This window comes from Aedes aegypti, unplaced genomic scaffold (assembly GCF_002204515.2).
Source record: "Aedes aegypti strain LVP_AGWG unplaced genomic scaffold, AaegL5.0 Primary Assembly AGWG_AaegL5_hic_scaff_2266_PBJ_arrow, whole genome shotgun sequence".
Lineage (NCBI taxonomy): Eukaryota > Metazoa > Arthropoda > Insecta > Diptera > Culicidae > Aedes > Aedes aegypti.
This window is the reverse complement of record NW_018735780.1, coordinates 1-13374: the sequence shown is the minus strand read 5'-3', so window position 1 is coordinate 13374 and position 13374 is coordinate 1. Positions and strand designations below refer to the sequence as shown.

Here is a 13374-nt window from a genome sequence, read left to right as displayed (position 1 = left end):
AGTTGTGTTTGATCCTTCGACCTTGACGTTTTGCTCCTGCGGGGGCCGGCGATGAGGGCAGGATCAAACATGTCGCGCGTCGGTCGAGTGAAAGTGAAAAAGTGGCGTGATCGCTTAGTTGTGTTTGATCCTTCGACCTTGATGCTTGCTCCTGCGGGGGCCGGCGATGAGGACAGGATCAAACATGTCGCGCGTCGGTCGAGTGAAAGTGAAAAAGTGGCGTGATCGCTTAGTTGTGTTTGATCCTTCGACCTTGATGCTTGCTTCCTGCGGGGGCCGGCGATGAGGGCAGGATCAAACATGTCGCCGCATCGGTCGAGTAAAGTGAAAAAGTGCCGGCGTTCGATAAGTTCTTTTTGATCTTTCGACGTTGACGCTTGCTCCTTGGCAGTGCGTCAAGAAAGCCGAGCAGTCGTCAGTTGTTTTCCTCTCGGGACGCGCGCCTATTTTCTCTGTGTGTTTTCATATAGCCGAGCAAACGAGTGAAGCTGAAAGTGGATTGTTGCTGCTCAAGGATGACGGCATCAATTGGTGAGCTCGTTTCATGCTACTATATCTAATCTATAAAATATGTATGATTGCACCTTTAATAATTTTTAAACAAACTATGAAATGTTCGTCACTGTGAGTGTCGACATAAACTCTGATTCATAAATTATTTACGTCAAATTTTTTTTACTCAAAACACCTTTTTCCTTTTACTTTATTTTTGTAATTAAAAAAAAACTTTGAATGGTTCGACACTACGAGTGTAGACTTGCGAAAGGTTCACTTTATTCAACAAACTTTGATAAGTTCGTCACCTCAAGTGTCGGCATAATTTTTCTCTACATAGATATTGTTCACACCAAATAGAAAATTTTATATTTACATATAAGCATATTTATAGCTCACAAATAATTATTTATCATGGTCTAAATCACTTATCAAAGTGAATCCTGTGACCCAACGATCCTCCCCATTAACAAACATCCCTCCCAGTAACCTTTGTGGAGATGCAGAGGCAAACACGGTCTCCAAATAGCAAAGGTTACACACTAACATTCCTTCCCCCAATCCCACCTGACTGCAAGGACGTGGCCGGCGCCGTTATTGACCATGTATAAATAGAGGCACTGAATTATGCACACTGAAGAAGATTTTGGCCAATCCCAGCCGATCTTCTAGTTGATTCTTTGTGCATTTTTCACTGACCTCGGTCAATCACGGAATACAACCATTGATATGTGTAGTCAGTCTAAGCTAAGCTAAGCTAAGCTAAGGAAAAGATGTGTAACTCGCAGGTTTGTCATCTAGAAATTTAGTTCCAGGATCAAGTTATAGTGCTTTTACTGAAGATTTTTATAGTTCTACTTTTAAATAGCTCCACAATATGAAGCGCACACATCCACTTTCTCCTCATCTCTTCTACATCACATTGCTTGAGACTCGTTGTAATCCTCATGAAGAACACTAGTTTTTTGAGAGTATAGGCCTTATTTCTCTGTACTGATTTATTTTTCCTGATGGAGAACTGCGAATAATTAACGGAAATGGCCTATTTTATTATTCAAATAATAAATTTTGCATGATCTTGAAATAACTTGGATAACTGGCTACTTCTAGAGAAGTAATCATGATAATTCTAATCTAAACCATAATGTTTAGAATAAGGTCAAGATGTTAATTGTAACTTCAAAAGTTGTATATTTTGTAAAAACACAAAATTTTGAAAATCGACCAAAAATTGTTATTAAGAAGATTTATTTTTATTAAAAACATTTCCACCATGAAAATTTGTCCTAAACATTTTTTTTTCTGTCAAGATTATATTGTGAAAATTTTAAAAATTATCAAAATGGGATTTTAAAGTTTATAAATTTAATTTTTTTTTAATTTCATAAATTTTCCATTTGTTTTATTATAGGCACAGAGATCAGACGTTCATCTTTAATCGTCAGCGTGTGTAAAGTTTTGTACGGGACATTTTAAAGTATGTCGTTATGCTCCTGTTACGCGGCGCTTGTGATCAGAATAAAGGAGCTTAAATTTTGCCGCTTTTTACACTTTGGCGCTAGTGTCACCATAAAAAATTGCCACTTGTCGCTAGCGTTGCTTTGTGTGCCAATGTATGTTGACGTTTACTAGCGCCATCGTGTGGTCGAAACGAGTTTGTATGTCGCGCTGTCTACGTTGGTGGCGCTGATGATTGACTCAAACCTTTACACATGATTTTAATGGAATTTTGTTCGAGCCTCCATGTCTGTTCTCAGTGTTATAGGCCTAATGACACGTTCGACCTAATGATCTATTCGGCCTAACGTTATTCGAATGAACCCAATGAACCAGCGCCTGAATTAAGATGTTTTACTTTTAATGTTTTATTTGAAGAAAATTATAATGATAGCGTTTTGGATGTTGATAAAGAATCAAACTAGTTAATGATCACAAAATGAAATGGATAAGTTTTTGTCATCAATTTACAGTGAACAAAAAAAAAACAATATTTTATAAATTATGTCTATATCAGAAAATACTTTGGTCCAACAAAATGCCTACACTTGGGAAAATCATCCGGAAAATTGATTTCAGTCTCTGAAGCTCTTACATTCAACAGTACATCAAGTCCTCGACTCCACTCATGCTCTGCATCAAGGTCTCGCAGCATCCATAGTCCTGCATTTGAAGCGACGAATCGCAGTACTACCATCGAATTGCTCTCTATTCTGACTGTGTCTAGTAGGACGGGTCGATCATAGTTACGCCCCAAATTAAGCAGCTATAAAATTCGAAGCGTCAATGAATCAATCTTTTAGAAGGATCAAATTATGTATCTACCTGAGTCTGCCAATTCTCATGTTGAGTCATTCGAGTCGATGCAATTACGAAAAACGAGTACCCATGCAAATGGTAAGTGTAAGCAGAGTCGTTGTCTGAAAGCGAAAAGCAAAATATAAAAGGAATTTATATCTGTTTGATTTTATTTTACAAATGTATACCTTCGTTTACTTATAACGAGCTCAACGCGATGGCCAGAGCCTCACAGACTCAACATGAACACATTCGCAGGCCTCATCCACGGTTTTGATGACATTTTTTTTGGCATCCGTCGGTAGCCGCTACTGTTGCTGCAAATAATGTGCTCCAAATCGGCATCATCGTTGAATTTTCGTTGTAACATCAGCACCGAAGGATAAATAAAACTAAACCCATTCACGCTGTAGGACACGTCGTAGAAGCGCTCTGAAATTTCACAAACCAAATTTGAATAATCGACCTCTGTCACGTGTACTGGGGGAAAACTTTCCAAACATTGGTCGACATCTTATAATCCCAGGGAAACACTGATACCCGCTCGTTAATCCTTGAGAAAACTTTCTCCCCGCGTCGCTACATCGAAACGACAGTTTCTAGAACAACATCATCAAAGCTCGCAAATGACGGGTCATTCCATGCTTGAAGATTGGCCTGAAAGTTTACTTTAGTAGTCACCCATGCACAGTAATTTCATTCGAAAATTCAGAGAGACAAATAAAGTATTATAATGATTGTACTTACTCGATTTTTATTCAAAAATTAAAGTATGATGAATTTTATTATTTTTTTTTTTTTGCAACATTACTTGAAGAAACGTATTTGCAAGTAAGTAACCTAATTTAGATAATTCTGCTAAGTGCTACTAAGTAAGCTATCAGAGTACAATTAATCAAATTATTAAAACAAAATAATCTCGACTCAGCTCTCATACACACTGGAGACACTAAACCTTTGTTTCCCTGATCTATTTTTCAAACCAAATTTTCGTGAACTTTTGGCTTTAATTTCCATAATTTCCAATTTTCAATAAAAATTTGACACTACACTATTCAAATTTCGTGACCTTTACTGGGAAGGAAATAAAATTGAATCGTCTTTGTTAGGATACACAAAATCCCTGCAACAAATCAAGCCTGGAATGACCCATCCCAACTAAAGCACGCGATTTCCAAATATGTTTTCTCTTATCGCTAAAACTTGCTCCATTTCATAGTGCTTTGTATCATCGTAAAGCTCCCTTCCCTTCCTACTCACCACCGAAAATTTGTCGTTCGACCTTCCGTTTGGTGAGCACCAGGCTGATCTGCCTTTCCACTTCACGCAGCTCGGGCGGAAAGCGATCCCTGGAATCGCCGGTCGCTCTGGTCCTAACATTTAGCAGGCAAAGTTTGTCATAGCGGCTGCGAGCCCCCAGTGGAGAGGATACTCCAACATCGAAGGAACTGTTGCTGCACACGGTACGACCGACGTTGAACTCGAGTTGCTTTCGGGCTGGCGGTGGTTTGGCTGACGATGGCGAGGATATCGCTTCTGATGTCACTGACGATGGAAAACGGGCATCAAGTGTAATTAAATTTAAATTTTGAGCTTTTCAGAAAGACAGGGCATTCGCGATGGTGACGGTGTGAAAATTTCATATGAATCTAAATAAAATACAGTTTCCCTACGGGTCTTTACAATGTTTGTACTGTGACGCATTAGACTGATGCAAATTTTGAAGTTTTTGCTCCCCTATGCTTAAACGATGTCAATTATGATGAAAATGATCCTCCCAAAATTTGAAGTGATTCGGAAGAAATTTGGTTGTGCACACGCTATTTGAAGTTTATATGGAAATTACTATGAAGAAGGCAAACCTTTTGTGTTCAGTCCTCTAAATGCTCGTCATAATAATCTATGGTAAAGTGAACACACTCAACGCATGAGAAAATTTCCCAGCTACAACTTTGCCAAATACCACATTTTGATGGGACGTGAGGATAATTTGCTATTGTTGATAACAAAGTCTATATCATGCTGAGATGATCATTCAATTACTTTCAGAGCAACTCTGCTTGTTTGCTATAGAACATAGTAGCCTGGATGTGATCTATTCTTCCCACCAGGAGCACCACTGTTGCCTGCTTATAAAGCAAAGCCATGCTGAAGGGGGACCGTCGACCAGGATAACGGTGGTCCAGGGATCTTTCCGTAATGGAAATTTCCTTTGACTTCCCTGGGCATAATAGTATAAATCGTACCTGCCACACGAAGTAATACTATGCCAAAAATGGTAACTTGGCAAAGAAAGCTCTCAGTAATAAACTGTGGAAGTGCCTCATAAGATACACAAGCCGAAAGCAAGCTCTGTGCCGTGCGGACGTGGTAATGCCAAGAGAGAAGACAGAACAAGTGTGCTTGTTGTTACTGAGGGAAGGCGAATGGTATTACAAGTATTTAACTATCTAGAATTATGTAGAAGATCCTCTTTATCCCAGTGGGTTATTGTATTATCTTTGTTTCATCATGTTAAAAAATAACGAGCTACACAACTCGCTTACCAATGGCTAAGAGAGATCATAAGTTATGCGAGCGTAAGCTATTTGTCAAAAATCATATCGCTGATAACTTAGGCATCTTGGAAAGATACACCCACCTAAAATTGTGCATCGTATTCAATTTTTCCTTACTCAGTTTAAATTCGAGTGTTGAGGCGAACAACTGGAATAGTGGTTATTACACTCATGTATGGATTCCTCAGTGGTAATAATATATATACCTTTTAATATATCAGGGGTCCGATTTTGGACTCGATAAGGGACGACCTGCGGAGAGTGTACCATCACACTCCTTCGAAGGATAAAAAACGGAACTTTCAATTAGAATCCCTTTCCGTGAGATCAAGTTTAGGAATGACAAGCTGAAAAAACAGAAATACTTTTTCAGTCTTGATTAGTGACAGAGTATACGCAATTGCACTAGGCAAAGGACACGGGGATATACTTAAAATAGATCAATATTGCGTCGCAGTTGGTTTATGTCCGAACAAGAAAAAAATCGTCAGTGCCTAGTGTTTTGTGAGTTAAAAACATCATCATTCATTTCTTGGCAAAATCAGATCTGTTCATCAACATTAACAAATGGATGAAATGAATAGGATTACAAATTCATTTGGTTTTTGGCAGTGGACAAAATCAAGTAATGTTCAGTAGGAATCGTAGTCAACCGAATGTACGATGGAATAGACAAGACTCATAGTAACACCTCGAGCGAACTTGATGACGGGAAGTTTCGTATCGTTTGGAATTGGGTATGATATAATGATTTGAGGAGATGATATCATCACAGTCGCATCGTTGTAATGCTATTCAACAAGTACTGTTGCGGTTCAGAATTACTTGTTAGTTACGAAACTACAGGTCGTTCAAAGTAATGGTCTCTTAAGGGCCTTTTTTTCGATGTTGCAGGTTTCTGGTGTGCCACAGGTTCAAATCTGAAATTCTCCGAGGCGTATTCTGAAACTGACATGCGTGCTTCATCAGCCAACAAACTAATTCGGTCAAACCACTGATTCTTATCGGACTGTTTTGAATATTGGGTCGAAAACGACCCTAGTCACCAATTTGTAAATTTTTTTGGATGCGTTCCCCTAGGTCTTTCACTTTGTTTCAGCAAAAATATTACAAATTTGCCCACAAAAAAGATAAAAAATGTTGAAAAATTCCAAAACTGCAAATAGGTTTAATTAAAATTCAAAAATACAATGAATATTGAATTTCGACATGGCGTCCGAAAAAGAATCCAAGGTACTTAACTAAGTGATTAAAATGCGACACTAATTCGAAAATTTGAATTTGGGGTCAATGAAGGACCCAGAAACAAAACAACAGATCACTTTTTTCAGGTCCAGATTTCACGACACGGCTTTCCTTAGCCTTAGTGAGTTAGAGTCCGGCAAAAGGGAGCCATGCCTGGAAGGGTCTGGGAAGTCCAGAAATTCCCAAGTGCAATCCAGGATCTTTTCGTTTATTGGAAAATTTCCTTGACTCCTAGGCAAAGAGTATAACGTACCAAGCCACATGATATAAGATTGCGAAAATGGCAAGTTGCAAAGAAGAGCGCCCTCAGTTAATAACTGCTGAAGTGCTCTAAGAACACTTAAGTGGATAGAGGCAGACGTTTATAACCCAAAGTGAGGACGTAATGTGAGAAAGAAAGAAGAATATTCACGATAACGACTGTGAGTTTCAATTTTCCGAAGAATGAAATTAGATTGATTCAAAAAATACTACTAACATTTAAGCCACCTTCTGAAGGATGCGTTGGATTTTATTCAACCGTCGTAAAATCTATTACGGTCATCCAATCTTATACATTCATAAGCATTCCAAGTTGACCTTTGCATGCGAAAAATCGACAAAAAAGGGCAAAATTCGTCTTCCAATACTGTTATTCCAAACAGGAACGAATGTGTGATTTTCGTATCCTTTCAGTATGGTCTGCATTTGAACATCTCGATGTTGGTACTCAATCCTGAGCTCGTATTTCATATTCCAACTTACATTTCTAGGATATCCATACGTACCACTACCAGTTTACACTACATTCCAGTACAAATTCAAGCGAACCGAGTGGGAAATCATCTTACTATGGTTTCTTCCAACCGACGAGCGTAAGCTGGGGCTGATTGGAGTGCACTGGTAGGGTAAGGTTCGAGTGCGAACAAATCAATCCGTTGACAAGCCAAATGCTCGGATGATTTGATTTGGCGTAATTTCGGAAGTTAACGGGAACATTTCTTGGCATTAAGCGAACAGAAAGCATGACCTCTCATGCAACCCAAAGTACGGTACCGTAATTGAGAGTGGCTACGCATGCCACCTGTTGGCACTATGGAACCATTGGCCAAGTTGGCTGAGATACAAGCGAATCACAACCTGACGGTGATGCTCTGGAGGGAATTTAAGATAGAGCCACTCTTGAATAGGGAACGAGGTAGCTCTGGTCCGACGTTGGTAACCGAGAATAAAATCTTATGTGTACATACGTCAATGTGTACCACAGGGTGAAACAAGATTATGAAATTCGCCTCGCTTGCCACTGGTGATAGTCACTCGTTTCGGTATACCACCGGTATAAAATAGCAAACGATGCCATTCTCCGACGCGGGAATGAGTGCCATATGCTGCTCACGGATTAGCAAACTTGAGATTAACATTGTCATCAAGTATTGATTCAGCAAGGTATATATATATGGGTTTGACTTGTGACCGAATCAAATAACAGAACGTGATGCGGACGTGCCGATCAGTATATAGTTAGGCTATGTCAGCTTGCGGCTGCGGACCAAGTGGTATAAGAAATTTCTTCGTTTTGAGTGAACATGTAAGATGTGGTGGAAAAGCTATGGATCTTATACCATCTGGCGGAAAATGCCGGTTCGTGACGGCATGCTAGTCTTCGTTGTCTATAGCCTTTGATCTTGCGAGATTCCAGCGAGGTCTGCTTAGCTCGTAGTGTAGCTCGACGTTAAGAGATCATACTATGGCCTTTAGTATCACGCTACGCAATGAAAGAATTAAAATAAAAAAAAAGATAGAACAGGTCTTGTAACTCTTATTTATTGTAATTTTAAGGGAAGCTGAATCGAAGCCAAACTGAAAAACTAGTAATTGAGCAGCTTGAAATTTAACCTGGTTACATTTTTCAAACCTTGTTAAAAAGTGACAAGTCTCGGTTTTTCCAGTTTCAGAGAATGACCTTGCGGACAAGTAAAAAATAGATGAATCGGAACAACAAGTTGTTTTAATTTTTATTGATATTAGTTCTCTTGTTGAGAAAAGAAAGGACTAGGGAATCTAATGGCAATGGACAATATCGGCGCCACTTATTCATTTTATCAAGGATTTTGACGAAGGTTTTCCAATTCATAAACGCTGAAAATGCCTTTTTGACACCCACCCACCCAACCGTTTTTGTATGGGAATATATATACACTTTTGATGAGTTGTAACATTTATACGGTTGGGACAACCCACCACCCCCTTCAGCGTGATGAAAATTTAGTGAATGGCCGTTATTAAGGAAACAAATTTGTCGATAGAGAAAAATAATTTAGAATATCTGAGAAAACTAATCTAAAAACTAAATTTTTACTATCAAAATTTATGTTTAGGAAGAAAACTTACTACCTTGATCCTGATGTACTAAACGCTAGGCGCCTTAGGACGTACTTCTCACCGAACATTAGGATCGCGTACTTGCCAGAGTATTCGGGTTTTATTTGACGCCACCTTGGTTTCTGCGATATTCGAATTTTGTCCTGAACCAGATCCAGCTCCTAGGGGATTAAGCTTATATTCCCTTACATCGAAGACTCGTTTTCTCTTTGCAAGATCAATTGTCTTCCACGAGTATTGTCGGCCTTCTGCACCAAATTCACGCAATCTTGTAAGTCTGCGTCCACGCTCTATTTAATCGCAACAATTTTAATAGAAATAAAATAATGTAAATCCAATCATAACCCACGTATGTCTACATACACAGAAAACAGGAAGCTCAAGCCATTCCCCTTTTCGTGCCCGTAGAGAGCCACCAGGAAGAATCATATTTTACTACAGGGCGAAATTGTAGGAAGTGTTCCAAAATAAAACCTTTCAAACCAACTTCAACACACCCCCATCAAACATTACCTCAGCACCAACCACTTCTAGGGGCCTACCTCTATTCTATCTGCAACCTTGTAGAATTAATGTCATGCCTTTCCTCGCTGTCTCCTCTACAAAGGCACGAAAACCTTCCCTCTGTCCTGTGATATATTCCAATAAGTCGATATCGTCGCCAAAGCCAAGGAGCATATATGAGACCGGTAATGTTAGTGCCGTTGTCTCTGCAACCAGAGTAGCAACCTCGAGGACGGCGTTTTCCTTGCTTCATGCGCTAACGTCACGAACGAGGTGAAATTTTATCTCAATTCAACACTTGATTTCTAAACATCGAAGTCTCGCGTATCAGCCTAATTAGTTTTCCGCCGACAATGATGTCAACATCTATCTGCACATCTATATCTTTTTGCTGAATCGTTACGCTCCTTTGAACACAGAAATAAGATGGAGTTTTGCATTGCAAATGAATACTTCCCGGATATCAAGATCTTCGCAAGGTAAACATCTGGTCCGTTTGTCAATCGGCCCTCACGAACCAGCCAGCATGTGGCCGACGAAAGACCTCCTCGAGCATCTCAGTCTGGTTAAACAGGTATTGGGATCTTCCAATAGTCATTTTCTTCGTCGCTTCCATACCTTCAGAAGTACTCAGTTGATCAATCGGGTAAGCTACTTATCTTCCGTGCTTGAGAATCTCGACAGAGATCTCGTTCCCCTGCAGCCTTCCTGATTTTTAGGTTCCAGACAGCCTCAATACTCTCCTATGATCTATGAGTTCTTACTGATTGAACATTTTCATCAATTACTCACCCTTGTTTCTTCCTACATTTTTCATTTTCGCGTTCAACATGCTGAAAGTGCTTCTTTCCACCGGAATCCAACGTGCGTTTTATCAGTCCAGTGCATTCCCCGTCTCGATCGGATTGGGCTGGCGCCGCCGATATCATTCCAGTTCATTGCTATCTTACCTTCCTTAGTGTAGCTCTTTTCTTCATGCGGTGAGATTGCGCTTTTCTTCAGCTTCGTGCCCTGTACGTCTCTTGACTGTGCGGGTACCAGCACAAGCATATGGCTTTCATTTTTACATCTGTCACCTCTCTAGTACTCTTCATCGACCCAGCAGTGATGGAAGTACGACTGTCTGCCTGAATTTGCAATTAAAACAAACGAAATTGCCTTCGCGAGATCAGAGTGTTCGATTACTCACGTTTGCCGTGCTTGCGAGTAAACGAAACTAAAGTGATTCGTGAACATTGTTGTCAGAATCAAAGCTATTTCCCATCTTGATTTATTGGTGTTCAAGGGTTTTTTTTTACACCAAACTGATATTTAACTGTCATTTCATGCAATAGTAAAATTGATTTGTTTTGGTTGTTCTAACGAGGACGTGTGCCGAACTTACTAACACTAAGATGCTCGCGGCCGTCATGTTTGTTTTGCGTTGGTTTCACTCATGAGGTTGGCCTTGTGATGCGTGTTATTCTCCACCAAAAAACAGTCGTTTTCCTTTCGTTCATTGGACCAGGTGTCAATCACTTCCCTCGCCGTAGTGATCAAATAATCGATGGTTCTTTGGGCCGTTGATTCTTTCCAACTGCTCGCTAGCTGCTGGCCGGATATTAAAGCGCTATCAGTTCTGTGATTTTCTGGAAATCGTTCTTCTTCTTTCTGGCGTTACGTTCCAACTGGACAAAGCCTGCTTCTTCAATTTTAGTGTTTTATGAAGCAATTCCACAGTATAACTGAGGCTTTCTCTTGCCGATTGACCATTTTTTGCATGTTGCATATCTTGTGGCAGGTACGAGATTACTCTATGCCCGGAATCGAAGAAAAATTTCATTACGAAAATATCACGACCAGCGGGATTCGAACCACGACCTCAGCATGGTCATGCTGAATAGCTGCGCGTTACCGCTACGGCTATCTGGCCCCTGAAAACCTGACGCTGAATAACCGCGCGCCCGAATTAAACAACATCGAGATAATGACCCGAGTCTCTGTAGGCTTTATCTAGGCTCTCATAGAATTCACCCTTAATGTCACTGGGCTTATCGTTCATTGTCTTTTGTATGTGATTAGGGCTGTAGTTGAAAAAAATTGCCCTTCATTCCTCAACACACAGATCCGGTTCGCTTACCGGTTTCCACCGAATAATCTGCTTCATCTGCTTCCTAATCACAATGAAACCAACTCTACATTCTGTTCTGTGGGCACCGCAGTTAGTGAATGCTGGTACTTGAATGAAGTGTTGGCGATAGGATCCACCGTCCGAATTCACATTCTCCGGTTCTCGGCCAAGCGTATTCCTGTAATGTTCACGCCGACATTCCACAGTTCACGAACCAGGAGCCCAACACAGCGGTTTCATTCAAAAGTTCTCACGTGGCCTGAGACCAACTTTCCAATCGTTGTCCTTTATTCGTTGCCGGGTCTTTTGCCGTAAAATTAATGCGTATGCTCTACTTGGTTTATGGACAAAAGGTCGAAAGACCAAAAAAGGTCGAAAGGACAAAAGGTCGAAAGACAAAAGGTTGAAAGGACAAAAGGTCGAAAACGATTTGCATGGTGGGAAATTTTTCTGTACATTTTATCAGAAACCTTTGCAGGTATTGATGGATTTTTCTATACAATGTTTTTATTGTTTGTCATATAATTTTTCAGGATTTGTAACGAAGAAATCTCTGAAGATGCGCCACTAGAGTGAAGTCAAATTTTGAAATTTTTGGCCTACCCTATGCTTACACGATGCTTTTAAACCCGTATAGGCCTGAGTGAAAGAAAATTACTAAAACTCTCACTGCTCAGCGAATACTTACCGGATTTCAATTATTTTTTGTCAGTATACTCGTGCACATATCGAGCTTCTAAAAGTGGTCAAAGAATCTCGGGAATGTTCATGTGGCCGGAGTTATTGCGGTGGATCACTGGGTCAGGTCGGGTACAAGGATTTCGTGCGGCGTGCCCCGGAGGTGGGCAAAATTCAAGTCACAGATAATATCCAAATCGGATATGATGTTAGCCACTATATCAAGGAGTTTCAAGAAAAAACGCATCAGTGTAAATCTTCTGATAAATCGATTAAATGAAATTTATGTCAACTGTATTTGATTGATCCTATAAATGAACCATTTTCGAGTCCCGGGATGCCTTCAAATTTAGGACAAAGTACACAATTTGTACTTTAACATCTGAGTCAAGAATTATGGAAGCGCATTTTAATGAGCTATTATGTTCGATCTATACTTTTAGAGTTTTGAAATGGTTAAATAGCTAACAAATATAGAGCGGTTCTTCAGGACATTAAACCCGATTGGTCGCATATGATACACTCTAAACGGTGAAAAACTATTCATTTATAATGTGAATATCAGATCTAAATGATTTATGCAAAATAAAATGAATCCATTGGAAATAATTAAGATAACTTGGCATGTCCAAAAATCGTATTTTTTTCTACCGACTTTGACCAGTGACCCATCACAAACAACTCCGGCTACAGGAGTATTCCCAAATTCCTTCGGCCATTTCTTGAAACAAGATATGTGGGCAGTATACTGACAAAAATTATTTGAAATCCGTTTAGTATTCGCTGAGTTGGTAAATGTTTTAGTATTTTTTGCTTTCACTCAGGCCTATACGGGTTAATTATGGTGAATTTGATCCCTGCAAAGTTTGGAAGTGATTCGGAAGAAATTTGACTGTGCACACACCATTTGAAGTTTATATGTAGATTACTATGGAAAAACATTAATCTTATTATGGTTCAGCTCTCTATCTCTTCGTCATTAATATTTTTATTGGAAAAGTGAACAAAATCTTCTAATGTGAAATCCTCCCAGTTACAACTTTGCCGAAGACACTTTTCGATAAATGATAAATTGTTATTCATCATCATAAAGTTGGTTTTGCATTTTCATGCTTCATCAAACTGTTT

At 39.6% G+C, this 13374-nt stretch overlaps 1 protein-coding gene and 1 long non-coding RNA gene across 2 annotated transcripts; both read right to left on the bottom strand.

Annotated features, from left to right (window-relative positions):
- Positions 1–2485: 2485 nt before the first annotated feature.
- On the bottom strand, positions 2486–2989 carry LOC110680980. The gene is made up of 3 exons (XR_002503049.1): positions 2979–2989; positions 2818–2912; positions 2486–2758 (listed from the first exon to the last, which is right to left on the bottom strand). It is a non-coding gene; the product is annotated as an uncharacterized LOC110680980 (long non-coding RNA).
- Positions 2990–3019: 30 nt separating this feature from the next.
- LOC110680979 lies at positions 3020–4383 on the bottom strand (the record flags this gene model as incomplete). The annotated part of the gene is made up of 2 exons (XM_021856751.1): positions 3020–3222; positions 4051–4383. Coding segments are annotated over 2 exons (536 nt in total), but the record flags the coding sequence as incomplete, so codon positions are not given.
- Between the last annotated feature and the right edge of the window lie 8991 nt (positions 4384–13374).